The following is a 22150-nucleotide window of genomic DNA, read 5'->3' as shown; positions in this document are numbered from 1 at the left end:
AAGTTAATAATTTTAACTTATTACCTTAAAATTGTTTTTTACTTTAAATCATATTATTAAATTATTTTAGCAAACATCCTTAATTTGTTTAATGACTTAAATTAAGTTGTTAAGTGGTTTTAAGTTATTAGGTTGATTTAACAAACACTCATGAACATATCGACAAATAGTTTAAATATCAATAAATAAAAAATAAATTCTTAAATATTTTATATAATATAAGTTTTAAATAAAAATAATTGATAAGATAAATTGTAAAATTAAAGACATTTTTCAAAACAACACGGTTGCACATATAGCTTTTTAAATATTTATTTTTTTAAATAACATTTTATTTTATCATGCAATCCAAATTTTAAATCACTTTTTTTAAAAAAATAATCTGATAAATCATTTTTTATCATTATCTATACATATATATATTCAAAATTTTCAAACTGTATCTTAACCAAACCGTTATAAATTCCAATGTTTAAAACCCAATCCATCACTCCTTCCCGGGATTTGTTTCATGTTTGGGTCTAGGGTTTATGATTTTCTTTTCCGGCTTTGAACAACATGGAAGCAGCCATTGCCACTGTTATTCCATCTTCCTTAGGATTCTCCAGAGCTACCAATTTCCGTTCTAGATCGACTGTTTTCAATGTCAATGGATACCTTAATTTGAAGGTACCGAATTGGTCTTTTGCATTTTGAAATCATATGTAATTGTTTGTTGATCAATTTTAATTTTGTTGGCTAAGATTTTGATCGATACCCATCATTCTGCTTGCTGAGAAAAGCTTGGGCAGAGACCAAACTACTTGAAATTTCAGAATTGTACCGGTTTTTCTTTTTTGCTTTTCTGTTTGTTTGGGATTTTCCAATAAAATAAGTTTATGCTTTGGCTTCTGTTGCGTAGATTTTGAACAGTTTGGGCCTGTAGATTGATTTGTTTGGTTGATTTTTGGTTTAATTTGTGAATGGCAGTCTCACTCAAGGCCTGGACATAGGAAAATGGCTTCTGGATGGAAGGAGCAGACAATGGTTAGGGCATCAGCAACTGTCGACAACGACTCATATGAGTCCGCAGCTCCAATCGCCCCACTTCGCCTGGAATCTCCAATTGGTCGGTTTTTGACTGAGATCTTGATAAGCCACCCACATCTCGTGCCTGCTGCAGTTGAACGGCAGCTTGAACAGTTTCAAACAGACCGTGATGCTGAGGGACACAAGCAAGAGTCTTCAGCTTCTGGCATTGAGTTATTATTATACAGGTTAGTATCAGACCCAGCCGCATAACATAAGCTATGTTTGTTTGCTGAGAAAACTTAAAACAGAAGTAAGAAAATAATTTTAAGGCTTATATATTCTTATATTTAGCTCCAAGTAGTATGGGTAAATCTCTGGATTGATTTTTGTTTTTTTCTTGGTGAACCAAAATTTTCAATTTTTAGTTTCAAGAATTTAAATACGTTAGAAGATAACTCTTGTTGGGTTTTCCCTTTGTAGGAGGATTGCAAAAGTTAAGGCTAATGAAAGGAAAAAAGCTCTTGAAGAAATCTTGTATGTATTGGTTGTGCAGAAATTTGTGGATGCCAATGTTCCTTTGATACCCAGAATGAGCCCCTCTTCCCTGGGCTCATCTGGCCGAGTAGACAATTGGCCAAGCCTGGATAGGGACCTTGGGGAGCTTCACTCTCCTGAAGCCACTGAGATGATCCAGAACCACCTAGCTTTCATTTTGGGAAACCGCTTTGGTGATTCAACCTCAGTGGCTAAGATGAGCAAACTCAGGGTTGGGCAGGTGTATGCCGCGTCTGTGATGTATGGTTACTTCCTTAAGAGGGTAGATGAGAGGTTTCAGCTTGAGAAGACAATGAAAATCCTTCCATATGCCTTGGATGGAGACAAGGGTTATGTTGAGGAAGCTATGGGGATGTCGCCCTTTGGTAGTGATGACTCTGTCCAAAGTCTAGAATCCCAGCCTGAGGTCTCATGTTGGGCTGGTGGCTTGACCATCGGTTCTTTTGGTCATTGGAAAAAACCGTCCTCACTTGGAAGCTATGTGAAGTCGATTGATGCAGAAACACTAATGAGGTATACAACTATAAGATCCATGGAGGCTGTAAGCATCATTCAGAAGCACACCCAGGCATTGTTTGGAAGACGTGACGTTGCTATAATTCCCAATATTCCTATGTGGACCTTGGATTCTTCCGAGGATGAACTCATCAAGATGAGCTTTGGTGGTTTGAAGAGACTTGTTTTGGAGGCTCTGACTTTTGGTTCTTTTCTCTGGGATGTTGAGAGCTTTGTGGATTCTAGGTTACATTTTATTGTAAACTAACTTCTGTTTGCTTGAGTCCATGCCAGAAATAATCTTGGTAAAGATGTCATTAACTGACCAGCAAATTGATCTGTATATATTTACGCAATTTTAATTTGTTAAGGATCTTAAACAGTTGAATTTGTGATTTTGGTATCCACTATCCTAGAGTCGAAAGTGAAATTCAGTATGCTAGATACTATTATTACTAGTCCTTCCTCTCTCTCTCTCTCTCTCTCTCTCTCTCTCTCTCTCTTTGTATATATACATATAACAAATCTATGGTCTGCCATATAAACACGTCCTGAATCCCAGGCTACATTGACCAACGACTGTTTCCTCTCCATCTAGGAAAAGTTGCCTCTCTATTATCTTCAATTCCACTTGGGGTTAATGATTTGGCAGGTGGTGGTATTGGGGTTTTGGGTTTAAGGTACATCTTTGCCCCTTACCAGTAGGAATTTTGAAAGATTTTAGATAACCCATCTTGCTAGCAAGGGTTTGTGCATAAGTACAAAATTGCATAACCTTTATCCTTAGCTAATAGGAAGTTGAGTTTCATGAAGCCCCACCATGGCATGTGCTCCTACAAGCTCTTCAGTCACCTTTAAGTTTCTTAAGCTCCATTTAAGCTATTTAATTTTTGCATTATGCTCATGTAAGAGTGATCTAGGCCCTACAGTTGAGCTCATTTTTTTGTGGTCAGCATCTTACTGCAGCAGGAGGAGATTGTGAAGGCCCTTCCTGAAACTATGGGGCGTTTATTGGCATTCAGGATCAGTACACCGTCGGGAACCTGCCACAAAGTTCATGGTGTTGATTGTGTCAAACACTTCTTATGTTTTTTTTTTTTTTTTGTTTCAATGTCTGGTCTGGTTTTAACCCTTTATCAAATACTATATTTTTCTGGTTCCAAAAACAATGGTTTTAACATTCAAAAGTGTTGCTCATCAATTAGAAATTCCTTTATAGTTTTTTTCCAATCAAAACCGAAAAGAGTCCCAAGTTTTACACTCTTGCCAAGATTAAATTTCTTATTGCAATTAAAGCAATAAATCCATTTGTTACATTTGTCTCGTATAAATCTTATTGAATCATCCATGTTTATTGCTTCTAGTTGAGACACTGTTATTTGCTCCATAGAGGTTGGTTAACCTAACAACAACAGTAAGATTGTATGGTCAAGAGGCCTGTACATCAACTCAGAATAATCTTCTGAGGGCTACCCATGAAAACAACACAAATGTTGTTAAATATGATACTTAACCTGTAAAATTTTGTGTTGCTTGGTTGAATTTTCGCCTCAGTTTCCACAAATTGGTAAACTTGAGAGAGTTCATGGTAAGCATGTCTTCCAACATCCTTCACATACCCAGATGTTACAGATCCCATGTCAAACCTTGCAAGAGACTATGTAACAAAAACCAACAAATCGGAGATTCTCCCTCCTAAAAAAATTGAAAAGCTAAATTAATCAAACTCGAACTGAAGTAACTCCATCTCACATAATATTTCCAAAAAAAAAAAAAAAAACACACACACACACTAAAGATTACACTGCTGCTCTAAACTCAATTTATAATTAACAGTGTTCTAAGAGCTCAAATCCTGAGTTGAAGTAGCAAGTGTCGCTTGCATTTTGCAAACAAGTGAAACATCTAGCTATAAATAATAAAAAGCATGGTATGGTAAGAAGGGTTGAATCACAAACCCCACAAAAAAAGGAAGAAAAGATGAGTTGTGATGGTAAAGATAAATTAATGATCAAAACTTGACAGCAAGCCCAAAAACGTGCACCGATGTAATATCCATTCAAGATTTCAGTCTTCCAACCCCTAGACAGCTGCAAGATTAAAAAGAAAAATGAAAATAAATAAATGATCCACTGTTAAGCTCCAACTGAAACTTGGCATCCATAATAAATAAGCAAACTCAGAGCAGATAGGTCATACAATATCTAGAAGTTGCTGCATTGTCATTTTCAGTAAAGAACCACAAGGAAAGTATTTATATTGATTTTATTATTGATGCTCATGATTAATGATTGAGTTTTTTCCATGACTACACTCAACCAAGGAACTAGCCAAAATTGAATCGGTGACAGAAAATGTAGGCCATAGTATGCGAACGAGTACCTTGGGTAGAAGGTTCAGCAGGAGGCTGGACAGAAGAAGGCTCATCTTGAGGTTTCATGGCTGGAAAGAGAAGAACTTCCTGTCCCCCATAGAATTCAAAATGTGAGCAGTAACCAAGAATTTAACAGTCTCATTTATATATACCATGGTTCCTCAATACATGCACATGTGTGTGTATGAGTGAGAGAAAGAGAGAGATCATAACACAAATATACCACAAAGGTAAAAATAAAAAAATAATGGAAAAAAAAGGTGAGATGCAAACCTTAATATTTTGTGAATCTGTTAACATCATTGTAAGTCGATCAATTCCCAATCCCCAGCCACCAGTGGGTGGTAATCCATACTCAAGAGCCATACAAAATGTTTCATCCAAAGCCATTGCTTCATCATCACCTGATTGTCGGTCCTGATATTTGGAAATACATTCACCTCAGAAAAAGTCAGTAATTCATTTAAGATGATACCTCAGTTGCACAGTTCTGATGATTTTTTCTACCTTGAGTTGTTCGGCAAATCGCTGACGTTGGACCACAGGATCATTCAATTCAGTGTAAGCATTGCAAAGCTGTGCAATTACAGAGTAGTAGTAATAAGTATGAATGAGAGAGTTGGTTTAGAAAAAACAAAAAATAAAAATAGAAAACAAATCTTGAAGTAGCATAGGTACTTCATGCTTGTTGACAAACAATTCAAAACGTTCAGTCAAGCTTTGTTTCGATCTGTGCCACTTTGCCAAAGGACTCATTATTTCAGGATGGTTAGTGATGAAAGTAGGATTTACACATGTCTCCTCAAGAAAATGCCCCACAAGCTGCAACATTGCAAAATGGCAATAATTAAAAATCCATAAAATTTAAAATGAGCTATACATCATAAAAGATACAACTTAAATCACAAAATGTTGCACCAAAAATAAGTCAGAAGTGGTGCATAAGTCTCAAATTGCACCAAAAATTCACTCAGAAGCTCATGCAACTTACTAAAAGTATTACAACCTACAAGCCAATGAAGACTATTATCGTCCAATAGAAAAAAACACAAAAACGTTTGAGAGAGAGAGAGGGGAGCCAGGGGGAGGGAAGGAATGCTCTGCCAGCATACAAGTAATTGTATTTTAATAAAAATAATCCATGTGAGAAAACATAAGTAAGAGCATTCCACCAGATTGATGATTGAAAAATTGGTAAGATAAAAGAAAAGGAAAAACAAATAGACCACGAAGGGCTTTAAGCATTTTCTCATGTCAGGCTTTAAAAATGGTATATTTTCAGAAACTGTTTTCAGAAAATATTTCCTACATGTGCTACCTTCAGGGAAGATCAAACTGTTGTGTTCTGCATTTTATGAAAAGCGAGCACTTGAACAATGAAACAACCAAAAAACAAGTTTTCAAGGATGTATTGCTTTCATTTTGGAGATAAAATGTCTTCATCAGAACATCTTTTCCTTGTAGGAATTGGGATTGAATTTAAGACATAGGAATTAGATGACCAAATTTCTTTTTTGATGGGTTTAATATTATTAGCTGTCTAATGCCCAAGCTTTATCTCTTTTTCTGGTTCATTCATCAAGTCTCCACACTTCAGGTTGAAACTCCAATGATGAACATGACTGCTGAGGGAGCAGCGGCTCATCCATAGGAATTAGAAGACCAAATAGATTCTTATAATGTATCAATACCAGGTCCAATAAAATTCAGAAGGTATTGGAGGAAGCCCTACCAAATAAAGGTTTTTGCTATTAGCTTAAGTTCAATTAAAGGACCGCTACAACAAATAATACTCCAAAAATTGGGAGCCAAAGGAGTTTTTCAAAGTGCTCATGGTGGGAAAAATGTGTCAAAATGCTCCATTTTTAATTTTCTTTTATAGAAAAAATTTCCATAGAAAATTTAAGAAATTAAAACAATTTTTTAGGATTAATTTCACTCACCTCCCTTCAGAATTTGGCTAAATACGCTTGACCTTCATTGGTTTGAAGTTTCATCAAATACCCTCCTTATTTTGAGAGAGGAGAGGTGAATAAAAATGACAAATGAAAAGGATAAAAGCATTTGATGAAATTTCAAACCAATAAAGGTTAAGTGTATTTGGCCAAAACCTCAAGGGAGGTGACAAAGATTAACCCTAATCTTGTCTCCTTCACTAGCTCAATTTAAAAATCCAGAATTTGAAATATCATATACAAATTTTGGCTCTGATAACGAGGCTGGAGATTAGGGAGGAATAGATCAAGGAGGGATGTTAGAAGTGACAACAGTGCCTTTGGTGTTAGAGGTGGTTACATCTAAAAGAAGTGAGTACTTGTGGTGGTGGTGGACAGTGAATGTGAGGCAATTATGCTGGTGGTTCTTAGACAAGATACCATTGGTGGTGGCACATATGTTGAAGGGTTGGCAGCAGAAGTGATACTTGTAAAATTACATGGATTTGAGATCAGTTTTGAAGAGGATAGCTTAGTGGGGTGACCACCTATCAATACGATCTTGTCAATAGCATGTAGTAACATTATGTGATCCTAGTATTCATAGAAATGCTGATGCCGGCAACATGCACTAACAGGGGGGTGATGATAGTGGCAGCAATGCTGGCATGGTTCCAAAATTGTAAGTAATGGTGAAGACAACAGTGGCAGAAACAACGGTAGTTGTGTTAGTGTCAGTGGTATTGAGAGGAGCTGGTAGTGATTGTAAAGTGTAGCAGCACATGGCTAGCCTGGTGAAGGAGGTTAAGGTGGAAGAAATGTAGTTTGTTGGCAGTGCAGCTATCAGCCATCTACCAAGGGTTGAGATGAGCTCTTAGCTGAACCCATAAGGGCTACTGAACCATGAAGAGTCATGTTCTGGAACTTCCCCAGCAAGGAAGCAGTAATATAACATTAGACCACAAACTTTACCATATTCCCAGATTCCACTGACAAATATTGAGATGCTTACGAATGGGTCAAAAATAAATAGAGGATTTACTTTGTCCAACAAACGAGCAGTTGTTTGAGGAGGGGGGCATTTGATATCAAATTTCAAGCATGCATCCACCAAATATTTGTTTGCTTCATCGCTTGAGAGATCCTTGGGTATGCTGAGGTCTGCCATCTTCTCTAAATCCTCTATCATGTCAATCCTTCTGCAATATTTAAAACATCAATCACAAAAGTTATTCCAGAAGATAGATGTTTGAGGTTATACTTTGCACCATAAATTAATATAGTCAATAAACCTGAAAGGTGGAGTAAAGTCAATCTCAATTGGGTCCTTATCCAAGCCATTTGCATGATATTTAATTTTGTAGCCACCTGTAAGTTCCTTGACCATGCCTGTTTCAATGAACTATGGTTAGAAAAAAAATTCTGGGAAAAAATTAATAAGGATAATGAAATGCCACACGGAAAAAAAAAGTGCTTTTTTGGAACAACCCAAATGCCGTGCCTACCACTCAACATTTGCTCAGTGAGCTCCATCACGTCATTGTAGTCTGCAAAGGCCATATAAAACTCACATGTAGTGAATTCAGGATTATGGGTCAAATCAATTCCCTCATTCCTAAATTGTTTTCCGATTTCATAAACACGGTCTAATCCACCAACAACTAGCTCCTTAAGATAGAGTTCAGGAGCGATACGCATATATAACTTCATGTTTAGGTCATTGTGATGAGTCACAAATGGACGAGCCGCTGCTCCTCCAGCAATCATGTTCATCATTGGAGTTTCAACCTGAAGTGTGGAGACTCGAATGAATGAGAAAAAGAGATAAAGCTTGGGCATTAGACAGCTAATAATATTAAACAATATTGATAATAAAGAAGATTAACACCCGAACAGATGACTAACCTCCAAGAAATCAAGATTGTCAAGAAAGCTTCTAATGTATGAAATAATCTTAGCTCGGGTCTTGAATATTTGTCGAACCTCCATATTCAACATCAAATCCAGGTAACGTTGACGATATCGAGTTTCCTACCAAAAATATAAATAAGCAAATAAATTTAAAATTTTTAAAATGAAATAAATTAAATTTAAAAAAAAAAAAAAAACCTTGATAACCAAATAATGAAAGGGAGTTTTTTTTTCTAAACTACCAAGAATAAAAATAATGCAACAACTTATAAAAATAGGAAACAAAGAATTTCAAACAGCACAATTAATAATGTCAACACAACTCCATACTGCTCAGATGATTGAAGTGGAACTCACGTCGGTGTGCCACTGGGATAAAAACTCACTTTTCTGTTATTCTATAAGACACTATTCACATTAATGCACTAGCCACATTAATATTATAAAGAACATTCAGGTTATTGACTATAGGAGGGAGGTGTGGTTTGGTGCAACAAAACAACCAAACTTCCCTTCACTAGTTTTGTTGAGTTCTAGGCACTTCCATCAATGTAAACTAACCTGCATCCAAATTGTTCACTAATAGTCATTTAATCAACTTTAGCCCTAATAAACTTAACACTCTCCCAAGTAAACCTTACACTATACTTATACAAATAAGTCTAAAAACACATCATTATATTAACAATCACTATTAACGATGGCAAGAGAGCAGCTGCCACATCCATATTTGGCATTCCCATCCTCTCCTGCTCCCATTCTCTCCTGCAATGCCCTCCATTCCATCAAACATCCACAGCCATGCCACAGGCTGGAAAAATTGATATATCACAATAATCGGCCAAAACCAATCAGCATTGTTGCCATGTTGCCGATATATCAGCAATCTTTTGCCAATTTTTGAGAAAAATCAGCCTCCCAAGATGTCTCCATCGTTTATTGCTTTGGAATTTGCCGATACACGTTATTTCATCAAAAATATCCCCAATTTTTAGCGACATTTTCGTCCTTGCTTATAACTTGGGTTGCTCTTCCTGAAATGCCCTAAATCAAATCCAATCGTGATCAGAACAGATCAAAATCACAATTGGATTCTAACTCAATCTTGATTCCAAATTCTCAATTAGATGATTACATCAATAGATAATCACTCTAACATACATTAGAATGTGTAATGATATATAGAGCACTTTGCCCTATTGATTGGGGCACTCCCAAGTAAACCTTACACCATACTTATACAAATAAGTCTAAAAACACATCATTATATTAACAATCACTATTAACGATGGCAAGAGAGCAGCTGCCACATCCATATTTGGCATTCCCATCCTCTCCTGCTCCCATTCTCTCCTGCAATGCCCTCCATTCCATCAAACATCCACAGCCATGTCACAGGCTGGAAAAATTGATATATCACGATAATTGGCCAAAACCAATCAGCATTGTTGCCATGTTGCCGATATATCAGCAATCTTTTGCCAATTTTTGAGAAAAATCAGCCTCCCAAGATGTCTCCATCGTTTATTGCTTTGGAATTTGCCGATACACGTTATTTCATAAAAAATATCCCCAATTTTTAGCGACATTTTCGTCCTTGCTTATAACTTGGGTTGCTCTTCCTGAAATGCCCTAAATCAAATCCAATTGTGATCAGATCAGATCACAATCACAATTGGATTCTAACTCAATCTTGATTCCAAATGCTCAATTAGATGATTACATCAATAGATAATCACTCTAACATACATTAGAATGTGTAATGATATATAAAGCACTTTGCCCTATTGATTGGGGCACTCCCAAGTAAACCTTACACTATACTTATATAAATAAGTCTAAAAACACATCATTATATTAACAATCACCATTAACGATGGCAAGAGAGCAGCTGCAACATCCATATTTGGCATTCCCATCCTCTCCTGCTCCCATTCTCTCCTGCAATGCCCTCCATTCCATCAAACATCCACAGCTGTGCCACAGGCTGGAAAAATTGATATATCACAATAATCGGCCAAAACCAATCAGCATTGTTGCCATGTTGCCGATATATCAGCAATATTTTGCCAATTTTTGAGAAAAATCAGCCTCCCAAGATGTCTCCATCATTTTTTTTCTTTGGAATTTGCCGATACACGTTATTTCATCAAAAATATCCCCAATTTTTAGCGACATTTTCGTCCTTGCTTATAACTTGGGTTGCTCTTCCTGAAATGCCCTAAATCAAATCCAATCATGATCAGATCAGATCACAATCACAATTGGATTCCAACTCAATCTTGATTCCAAATTCTCAATTAGATGATTACATCAATAGATAATCACTCTAACATACATTAGAATGTGTAATGATATATAGAGCACTTTGCCCTATTGATTGGGGCACAATGAATGCTTTTCAACTCAAGACTCTATCCATCTATGTCCAACTGTTTGAACACTTGAAGAAGATCAAATCTCCTTTTTAGTTTGATATTATCAGAAAGAAAAGAAAATTATACCATTTATATAAGGAACTTCTACTACCATTTGCTTTTTAACAATTAAATGAGTACCATAACAGTTCTAATTACATGATAGTTATTTGGTGTCATTATAATCTTGAATTCTTCATGCATAAATAGATAAATGTGTATTATATATATTAAAGCTACCTAGATAAAGTTTCACATATATGTTCACCCTTGAGGCTTGGATCAAATGGTAAAGGGTTAAGAAGGGTTTGTGGGAGGTTTCAGATTAAAGACCCAATGGGACAAAAATTTACCAATCTAAAAAAAAATCATATTATATGTTCAATACAATAAATCCACAATCACTCACATATAAACATCCTTCCATCTAAAGTTTTTGGAGTTGACATGTCTAATACCCCATGTTTGTGTCCATGTATCTCTAATATTGTTCAGGTTCTTTCAAGGGGTAAAACTAATTCAGGCTGATCAACTAACTGATAGGTTTCCCAAGTGGGTCAAAAATACATTGAAAATGGACATTGCAAAGTCCTTTGTCTGGTTGGTGGCTCACAAGAAGGTTAATACTAATGACTTGCTACAATTGAGAAGACCCTACAAAGCACTTAGCCCTGACATATGTAAGTTGTGTATGAAAAATGGAGAAACAGTAGATCACCTTTTCCTTCATTGCTCTTTGACGATGGGGTTGTGGCACAGATTATTCCAATCAGCAAAGATGGATTGGGTTTCCCCAAGGAGCATCTTTGACATGTTATATAGTAATTTTAATGGTTTTGGATCTTCCAAGAGAGGGATTGTCTTATGGCAAAACGCGTGCATCGCGTTAATGTGGGTGGTGTGGCGGGAAAGAAATGCAAGGATTTTTGAGGACAAAGCAAGGAATGCCGAGTATCTTTGGGATTCTATTTGTTTTCTTACTTCTTTTTGGGCTTTTTGTTCTAAGGTTTTTAAGGGGATTCCTCTTAACTTATTACAACTTGATTGGTTAGCAGCGTGTAACTAGAGTGTCTACTTTTCTCGTTTTGTACTTTCTTATTTTTGATTACTTGTAGTCTTGTTTCTCTTTGTTGGGAGGATTCCTCATCCTTCTATTTGTACCTTCTTTTTATCAATATATTCCTTTGTCGTTTCCTATCAAAAAAAAAAAAATCTTTTTTTTACCTTGCTCTTTGCATTGCTAAAAATCCCATCCCCCCTTCCCCCTCTCCCACCAAAAACAAGGTAATTTGTAGACCTACATCATGAGCCAGTATAACTAATATGCCTTGTTCGAAAGAGACAAAGTGGGTCATGTGAAACCAACAGCCATGGAAATAAAAGAATAAAAAAAAAGTGTAAGAATATTTAATCAGTAAATATGCATGCATTTCAAATTCAACACAATGATACAGAAATTGAACGAGTAAAATGAATTAATTATAGAAAACCACATATTTTTTTTTTCGTTTAACTAGGATGAAATCAATAAGAGCAATTCAAGAAACTCAACTCAAATGAAAAACAAAAAGAACAAAATTTGGACAATTGACACAATTTCAAACAGTTAGAGGTCATGTTTTAAGTTGTAGGCTATTAACTAATACCTGATCTTTCAAAATATATGTTTCAGGATTCCTGGTACTTCCTGGGACCCATACATCAGTTTTCTGTACAAAAGCCATAAAAAATTGATGTTAGGAAAAAGCCAGACGGCACTAAATCAATCACAAAACAAAATCTGTTCACCTTCACATTGGCATTATCAGAACCAGGACCAGCTTTCTGTCTTGGCATCATATGGAGACAATGAGATAACACGATGAAAGATTTTGGAAAAATACTTAGCTCCCCCCTTTTGGTTTTTCCTGAAAGATAGTTTAAAAAAAAAAAAAAAAAAACCAAATTAAAAATAAGGAACAACACAAATCACCATAGCTTGAATATGAGCATCATTAGAAATTCTACAATTAACTATAATGCAAAATGCTTTCCATAAACATTAACCCAAAAACCAGACTCCCATGGATAATAAAAGAGGTAAGATGACAAACAAAGCTTCAATATAACAGTGAGAACATGACATGAAAGAAATGAAAGAACAATATAGAATAGTTGCACATTGAGATGTTGACAATATTTTAACATCTTCTAAATGATTGCAATCAATAATATCCATGCAAGGAGAAGTTCCTTAGATAAATGGTTTAATTTAAAACCCCCCCTTCCCCTCCTCCTCAACTGAGGAATTCCAAACATCCTGCACCCACACCACTTATCCTTCCAAAATTTCACATTTTGCCCATTACCACCAAGAATGAAATCTTACTACTCAAAGGTCTTAATCATTCCTTCACTTCCCAAAACCCAACATCATACCCCTCCCTCACTTCTCAAGAACACCACCCCCTCCTTCCCCATACATCCCATTAATGACTTGATTCCAAAGGGGCCCTCTCTCACTCACAAATCACTAACTCCATTTGCATAGGAGAGCCTTATTGAGAGTTGAGTGACACTTAACTCCCAATCCCCCTTTCCTCAATCTTATCGATTGTGGCATGCACAACAAAGACAAAATAAATTGGCAAACTAGACAAAGTGATTTGAATTAAGGTAATTCTTCCTCCTTTGGAAATGTATTGTTTCTTCCACATGACCAACCTTAGGTGAAACCTCTCTTCCACTCCATCCCAAGCTGCCACAAATTTAAATGGTACACCCAAAGGGAGAAATAAGAGGAAGGCTACCCACCTTACAACCAAACTTTGAAGCCAAATCATCTATAGTTTCCACCTTTCAACTAGAGTTAACTCGCTTTTATCCAAACTTATTCTCAACCCCATAATGGCATCAAACCACATAAACAACCATCATAAATAAGTCATTTGATTCTAAGAGGCCTCATAAAAGACAAGAGTATCATCAGCAAACAAAAAATGGGATATTTGAACCCCTCACCGGACAACCCAATAAAAGTCCTTCTTTCACTGCCCTCTTTAAAAGGCAATTGAGTGACTTCATAGCAATCACAAATAAATAGGGTGAGAGGGGATCCCCTACATTAAGCCCCTAGATCTTTGAAAAAAGCGTACCAGGGAGCCATGATCAGATTGTGGATACACACCACTTGATTCCGCTTCTCTTTCTTTCATATCCATCACTCAACTTTTTCTTCTCCTTCTCTTCTCTCTTATTTTCTTTCTTCCATCCTCCTTAATGCTGCTGATTGTTGACTGTTTAAGTAAATGCGGCTAGCTTATAGTATGTTGATGTTAGTAACTGCCCAGTCTTTATTACTGTTTTTTTCTAAGTTTAGGCTTTCATGATGTGATCTCAAAATTCTGGATGTCAAAGCACAGATAAGTGCTACTGTAATTGCTTTTTTGCAGTTATTTATTTTTAGTAGTAATGGCTACCATATCTGAAATAAAAGAGTCTCTTGGTGATTCTGAGAATATAATTGTTTTTCAACAAAATGACAATCCAAGTCTCAAAATTACCACTACTTATGTAATTCTAAAAACTATATGTAATGGTCTAGAGCAACACAAAAGTTCATATCAAGCAAAGGAAAGTGGTCTTGTGTTGCAATGGTCTCAGCCTACTGTGAGTAATTTTTTTTCTTTTTTTTTTATTTATAAAAGAATGTATTAAGTGCAAAAAAATGCACAAGAGTACACCGGATGTATACAATGAGCAAAAGATGCAAAGCAAAAAGGAGGGAAAACAAAAAACTACTCCCTCCCTCAATCAAAGCCCATCTAATCTAAAAAATCAATTAATGAGAAAGAACTCCCATTAATGTACACGCGAACCCACATAGCAAGTTTGTTAAGGAATGAACTTTTTAGCCTTTGATCTTACGTCTCCTCATCTTCAAACACTCTTTGATTTCTTTCTTTCTATATAGTCCAAAAAAAACATAATGAAGCCGCTCTCCAAACCTTCCTACGCTCTTTTCTCACAAAAGAAACTTGCCACCCTAGTAGGGTATCCCTTCCCGAGGTAGAAATAACCCAAGGGATGTCAAATAAAGAGAACACCAACAGCCATAAGATCCTTACTTTAGCACAATGAAGAAGAATGTGGTCAATGAATTCTACCTCCTCTTTGCAAAGAGCATACCTATTGACCAACGACCAGCCTCTTCTTTGGAGCTGGTCCAAAGTCAACACACCTTCATCTCCTAAGCTTCCTAAGCAAAAAAAAAAACCTCACTTTAGAAGGAACCCAGGAGTTCCAAATAATCCCTAAATGAAAATAGACAACACAATTTGGTTCCAACAAAGAGTAAAGGGCTTATACAGAAAACCTTCTTTTGCTATCACCCTTCCAAACCACTTTATTCTCTTGCTCCCTATTCACCTATTGACCTTGGAGTTGAAGTAGAAGCCTCTCCACATAATCCAACACCCAATCATTTAGATTCCTAGCAAAATTGAAGTACCAATCCCCTCCTCCCTTCCTTTGCCATAAATTTGCTACCCACACTTCTTTTGCCTTGGATAAGGCAAACAAAATTGGGAACATGTTTAAAGGCTCCTCACTACATCACCTATCTTTCCAAAACTTCACTCTCTTTCCATCCTCACTCATAGCTTATTGTGAGTATGATTGGGCTGAGTTCAATTCTTGATTCTAAAAATGTTTCTTCATTGTGAAATTTTCTTAATAGTTAAGTGCCAATTGGCCTTAAAAATTCCTTAAAGAGAAATTTTAAGGTAGAAGATCTTGGCCACCTTAAATACTTCCTTGGGATAGAAGTCTCTTACTTGAAGAAAACAGTTTCCTTTGTCAATGGAAGTATGCAATGCATTGTTAAAACATATAGGTTTTCTTAAATGTCAAGCCAGTGATAATCCTATTGATATGAACAAAAAGACAAAGTTACCTACACATAGTGGCACTCTTTTGCCTAATCCTCAACTGTATCAAAGTCTGGTTGATTAACTAATTTGTCTCACTATTACTCAACCTGATCTAATATATTCAGTTAGTCTTATCAGCCAATTTATGCATGTGCCATGTACTAAACATTTGCAAGTAGTTAAATCAATTCTTCATTATATCAAGAATGCTCTAGGGAAAGGAATTTTGCCCCAAAATAAAGGCCATCTAAATATTGTTGACCATTCAAATGCGAATTGGGCAAGTTCATTAGGTGATAGAAGATCTACTACATGATTTTGTATATTTTTGGGAGGTAACTTGGTAATATGATGTACCAAAAACAAAACTATTCATGGTTGTTCATAGTAGTATCAAAGCTGAATATAGAGTCATGTCTTAGACATGATGTGAATTAATATGGCTTCAAAAAATTGGTAGCTAAGTTAGGTTTTCCAATTTCATCTACTTCCCCTATGCATTGTGACAATCAAGGGGTCATTCACAATACATCTAATTCTATTTTTCATTAACATACAAAACATATAGATATTGATTGTCACTTTGATCATGAAAAAGTACTAGATCAAGAAATTTCTATTCCTTATGTTTGTTTTGTAGATTAGTTTACTGTTTACAAAAGCCTTTCTAGAACTGCATTGCAGTATGCTTTATCCAAGCTAGGCTTGATTAATATCTACACATCTTTAAGGGGGAGTGTTGAAGATATTGGCTCCTATTATCATATGGTTATCTTGTTATATATTTATTCTTTTTTATTTCATTTGTGCATATAGCTATCTAGTTTATAAAGTTATTGATGGTTAGGAAGTTTGATATAATCTTGAACTCTTTAAGTTATTAAATAGATAGGAAGGTGTTTTTATGTGATCTAGAACTCTATAATTCTCTTATAAATATAAGGAGTTTCCCTAACTAAAAAGTGGTTGATTGGGTTTTTTTTCTTCGCAGCCATGATTAACAACATTAACAAAGGATAATAAAATTCTAATGCAATCCTTAGAATTTGGAAAACCAATTTGCAAGAACAAAAAGTTAAATCCACAAGGCTTCATTGTAGTAGCAATGGTTTGATTTTCAGATCAAGATATATAAAAAAAATAAAAAATAAAAAAAATCGTATATTCAATTGAAACTTGATTTATAGCCATAATTTTATTTCATGTACTCAACCAAAGACACATGAAATATTTATAAAGATAGATCAAAGATGCTATATTTGATTAATAATTGTAATATCTGGACCTGGAAAGCCAGTGACACCAACAATATCACCCCGCTTCACACCAGAATGGAACCTAGAAAATTCAGCCTCATCCATATCTGAGCTCCTGAATCAATGAAATACATAGTCTGTTAGTGCTTTTCATGAAGGCAAAAGCCACAAGAAAACACATAATAACACATAATTGAATCTACTCGGAGAACTCATAGATACTGTCATTTTAACACCTTCACATATTCAAACAAAAGCTATACACATATTGAAGCATGAGTTACACAACAAAAAAAATATCCTAAAGTGATAAGAACTTTTATTGTATCTCAAGCTCCTGCACATGGAGCACACACATATACAGCTAAACACAGATGATAACCCCCAACAAGCATAAAACAGACCAACAAAGGTCGTCTTAAACTCCTAAACACTCAAGGGGTTAGGTCGTAGGTGGAAAAGGGGAGAATTGGGATGTTGTGCAAGGCCGATTGCGTTTGTGTGTACAGGAAACAAATTCATGTCTCTAAGTTACCTTTAATATTGAAATTTAGAATGCCAATTTGAAGAACATATAGCTGAAAACCAACTTAGCATAGAGTATGGAACAGTAGTTGAGCTTCTACAAATAGATAACAGACCAATAATAGAATAGATATAGACTCGTCTGAACTATATAGAACCCATCAGGAAATTCAAGAAGATGTTCAAGAAGTATAACAAAGAAAGAGAAAAAAAAAGTTCATATTAAATAAGTCACCAGAACAACCATAATGGAAGCTAGCTTTTGATCTAAATATCAAGGGTTTAGACAGGCAAAATACTAACACAAACCCCTGTTGAAAATTATTTGCCCCAGTGACCTTACATAAATACAAAAAGAGCATGGAATATGGATATGTAAGTAAGAAGAAATAATAATCATTAGATACCTTGCATCAGCCATAACTTGAACTTTAGCACCATCACCATGCAAATCATAAAAAAATAGCTTTGAAGAGGACGACCGTTTGCTCATTATTCGCCCTAATATAAGAGGAATGTTATAAAGATTAGTGTAAAGAAATGCAAAATAACAACAGGTACAACACTAAATATGTAGAACCCCCAAATTTCCAATACCAGCCAATGATACTGTGACATCCTCAAGGTGATCCCCATTGCTTAAGGCTCCATATTTCTTTATGTATTCAAGGATAGATAGTGTAACAAAGAATTTGTGAGGATATGGATTTTTCCCAGCAGCCTTTTGAGCTGCAAGATATTTCACCCTATTTTCAAAGTATTGCTGCACAAGAAATCAAGCAAAAAGAGCAGCAATTGAAGGTTAATACCATATAGAAAAACATTAATAGAAAGGTCCACTTGGAAACCATTAATAGAAAAACGTTATTTAATCAGGGGGTGACAAAGCTCTACAGTTGGATCCATATCTTCATCATCAGCAGCCATGGGTTTCTGAACCTTCGAGCTTGAGACTGCAGCAGCCTAGAAAAAGAAAGGGACTTATATAGAATGGAAAAAAACAAGAATTAAAGACTAAAATCTTCTCAGGAAATAGAAAACTTTAGAAGTAGAAATATCTTTATTAAAAAAAAAATAGAAAAATCAATGTTAACCCTCTCTTGTGATTCAATTAGTAAAAAGGCTGGTGAATTTGACCATTAGAACTGGACTAAGACCTCTAACTCTCAGTTTAATTGTTATGGAAAAAAAAACGATTCCATCATCCCCTGTTGTGGAAAACCAACACAAGAAGAAAAAAAAAATCCATTCATGATCGAGTTTAGAACTTCAAAATTCTTTCATTTTCTTTCCTTTAATTCTCTCCAAAACCAAACAGAGCCTAGATTCCTCAAAGCAATAATAATATAAAATAATAATAATAATAATAAACGGTGTTTTAAAAGGCTATTGAGGCTTACACCTTGAGGCTCACTTCAAGGTGAGGCCATGCAAATTAGCCTTGAGGTTATAGCCTCAATAGAGGGCAATTGAGGCTTAAGTCTCACTTGATTGAGGCTTATAGCCTTGAGGCTATTGAGGCTTAAGTCTCAAATATTCAAAAGGTTTTAATGGGTTTAGGGTCTTTATTGACTTTTTGTATACATTTGTTAAGAGGTTTAAGCCTCAATATTTATTGGTTGTACTGACTTGTGCTTTTATGGCGTTTTCGTATAGATTTATAAGTTTTGTCTTGCATCCAATATTAGGGTTAAAACTTTTAAAAAATAAGGGCTTAGTTGACTACCAATTAACCCTTTAAATTGAAATGAAAGGATGAGATTGGGAAGAAGAAATCAAAGAATTGTTGATCACTACAGTGATCAAGCTTACATATAATCATTATCTTAATTTTCATGGGTATAGTAAAAAAAATCACTATAATCAATGGATAAAGAAGAAAAATGGATTGACATTAACATTGATGGGGAGGATAATTGAACAATTGGTCCTATCAAAAAAATAATAGAACAATTGGATATAATTAAGATTCATTAGAGGATCCTACTAGTGATAGTGATGGTAGTTTTGAAGATTATTTGATAAATGCATGAGAGAATTGGATTTTAGAAAAGACAAGGAAACTAAATTAGAAGCTATTGAAAATAACATACAATTAATCTAATTATTATACATTGTATAGTTTTCTTATCATTTGATTTTCATGTGATTTTATTATTATTTTTCTAAGTTTTAAGATTTTTTTCTTTTTATTATTATTAAAGTCAAGGCTTACGCCTTGTTCCACCTCGAGTGTTATGCTTTGCTTCATTTAGGCAAAACACCTCAAGACCACCTTTAGCCTTTTAAAACATCGATAATAAATAAAAGCTCCTCTCAATTGAACCTATGTCAACTGCATGGCTTAAGCAAGCTGAATTTCACTGTTTTAGAAAGCTGAAAAACTGAAACAAAAAGAAAATCAAATTTTCTCTTCAACCAACAGACAATTAGGATCTAAGAAACTAATCACCTGCTTTGCTTTTTCCTCCTCTTTGCGCTTCTTTTCCTCCTCCCTCTGCTTCATCTTCAACTCCTTCTTCCGAGCACTACCAAAAGCAATCAACAACACAATTTCAGTCAAGACACTACCAAAACCTTAGTTCCACATTGCCACTATTTGCAGCCAAAAAACGAAACACAAAGGCTCCATTTTCACTGGGTTTTCTTGTATTTTCTCAGGAAATACACAGAGAATTATAGTACGAAAAACTCACTTTTTGCTTGTGGTTTCAGATGAAGAACCATCCACGGATAAATCCAAGATTGCTTTGGCAGCTTCTTCAGCAGCACCCTCCATTGGGAATATAGCTTTAGGTTTTTTCAGGCTGTAAAAATAAAGATTTTTATTTTTATTATGGAGTAAATATCACCTGAACCTTGTTTCCTATCAATTATTTACTTCACCTGTTCACCATGATTGGATAAGAATAGATCGAATCCACCATCAAATGGATCTGCTTATACTAAAGCTTTAGTCTTAGGGAATTAGATCTAAACACTCTTCTTTTAAAAGAATTCCCAAAAATTACACTTATAATTTAGATTTGATTAAATATGAAACAATCATAAGGGAAACCTCATTTACTTATTAGGACCCAAATCATTTTCTTGATTTGTAAGAATCTTGCTACCAAATGCAAGGCATATGATTTTTCTCCTGGGGCTCAAAAATGAAAACAGTGAACAAGTTAAATCTTGTTAATCTCAAATCATTTTTCAATAGTTAAAAGTCCTCCGAAACCAACCCAATTTGAGACAATGTTTTTGAAAAAAATGCTACCAAGCATGTTTTCCATGTCATGTTCATTTTCCTTATAGGAAAACAGTTTTTTTTTTTTTTTTTTGATAAGAAAAGCAAATTCCTTATAGGAAAACAGTTTTCATTGTCACTACCAAATATGTTTTTCTTGCAACAAAATAAATGAAATGCATGTATCATCTCAAGCACCCAGTTTCTCCATTAGATCAAAGACAAATGCATGCATCATACACATTAGTTTCTCCACTTTAGGACACTACTCAAAGCAGTACCTAGCCAAAACAGGCAATCAAAACAAAATTTTCTGAAAAACCACAAGATACATTCCAACAACTCAACATTATTTCCTCCATGCAAGCGGATCACAACAAAAAAAAGGACTCCGATGACAACAAAAAAACAGCCTTGTTGCAGAAAATTTAAAAAATATATATATTAAACCACCAACTGTGCCAATTTCATATCATCGACGCAACAACTGAAATTATAGTAAAACAAAAGAAATAAATAAATAAATAGACACAGGTACAAAGACCGATAATCCAACAAAAATTTCGTGAGCTGTAATCCAAACTGCCAATAGTTCAGATGTTCAAAGAGAAGCACTAGAATTCAAAACTTACAGCTTTAGCATTCCCAATTTATTAAACACTTGAGCGTGAAATCCGACCCTCTGTTTGGATTACCAGGAAAAATGAAGAAAACTAAAAGAAAACCACACTTTGATTACTATCTCGAGCCCTAGATGGTGCAAAATTTAAGATTCAAATTTTTCTTTCATTTTCTCATTATTTTCTCAGCACCCAAACGATTGTATATAAATTGGGTATAGAGATTGGAAGTGTACCTAGTAACTTGAACTCAACAATCGACTGAAACTCAGCGTTTGGTGAAGGAAAGATAGAATGCTTTTGAGTGGAGAGATGGAGGCTTCTGCTGCTGCAGCTGCCGCCGGCAAACCCTAGAGAGCTGGAGGTTTCTGCGTGAAGTCTTTCAGATGACAGTGGGCTGAGCCAGACGGGGCCAAAATGTGGAAACGTGAGTTCGTTCAGGTGAGAGCAGGCTAAGCCTAGGGCGGCCCAAATTTTTTGACTAATTGGGCTATGTGTGCACTGATTTCTAGCCCACACCAGCAGGGATGAAAATTTTTGGCGAAATTTCGTGTTTCAGCGGTCAGCGATATGTCAGAGGACCGATTTTTCCCAAAAAAAAATCGACATGTTCGTTGTCAAACTTGGTCAAAGCTCCATGCGCTGACAGAGACTCGAACCCCACATATGAGGCTTACACTACAACGACTCTGGCAATTTGAATATGATGCTCTAAATTTATATATTTAAAACAAATCATATAAACAAAATATAAAAGGAATATTTTAAAGTACAAACAAATTATAATTATTTTATAATTAAATGTAAAAATTTCATTTAATTGATTACCAAAAATATAAAAATTATAATGATAATTTTCTTCGTAATATTATTAATATATTAAAAAAATATACATCATTTATTTTATATC

The 22150-nt window shown here is 35.2% G+C and overlaps 2 protein-coding genes across 3 annotated transcripts; one reads left to right on the top strand and one right to left on the bottom strand.

The window, feature by feature from the left end:
* The first annotated feature begins 477 nt into the window (after positions 1–477).
* LOC117931787 (UV-B-induced protein At3g17800, chloroplastic-like) lies at positions 478–2495 on the top strand. Its single transcript, XM_034852854.1, has 3 exons — positions 478–669; positions 970–1256; positions 1492–2495. Exons 1-3 carry the CDS (start codon positions 559–561, stop codon positions 2327–2329), a joined length of 1236 nt encoding a protein of 411 aa, XP_034708745.1. The 5' UTR covers positions 478–558; the 3' UTR covers positions 2330–2495.
* A 1362-nt stretch (positions 2496–3857) lies between these two features.
* On the bottom strand, positions 3858–21641 carry LOC117932315 (lysine--tRNA ligase, cytoplasmic-like). 2 transcript variants are annotated; one of them, XM_034853506.1, is made up of 18 exons: positions 21477–21641; positions 20085–20195; positions 19841–19916; positions 18283–18351; positions 17986–18151; positions 17796–17889; positions 16893–16978; positions 12486–12604; positions 12344–12406; positions 8275–8400; positions 7875–8157; positions 7662–7758; positions 7412–7568; positions 5114–5257; positions 4943–5011; positions 4709–4852; positions 4444–4522; positions 3858–4151 (listed from the first exon to the last, which is right to left on the bottom strand). In XM_034853506.1, exons 2-18 carry the CDS (start codon positions 20165–20167, stop codon positions 4144–4146), a joined length of 1863 nt encoding a protein of 620 aa, XP_034709397.1. In that variant the 5' UTR covers positions 20168–20195; positions 21477–21641; the 3' UTR covers positions 3858–4143. The 2 variants fall into 2 exon arrangements, with proteins under 2 accessions (XP_034709397.1, XP_034709398.1); XM_034853507.1 differs by having other exon boundaries at positions 21484–21641.
* Between the last annotated feature and the right edge of the window lie 509 nt (positions 21642–22150).

The sequence above is a fragment of the Vitis riparia genome, chromosome 15 (genome assembly GCF_004353265.1).
Source record: "Vitis riparia cultivar Riparia Gloire de Montpellier isolate 1030 chromosome 15, EGFV_Vit.rip_1.0, whole genome shotgun sequence".
Taxonomy (NCBI): Eukaryota; Viridiplantae; Streptophyta; class Magnoliopsida; order Vitales; family Vitaceae; genus Vitis; species Vitis riparia.
This window is presented reverse-complemented; position numbering and strand designations above follow the sequence as displayed.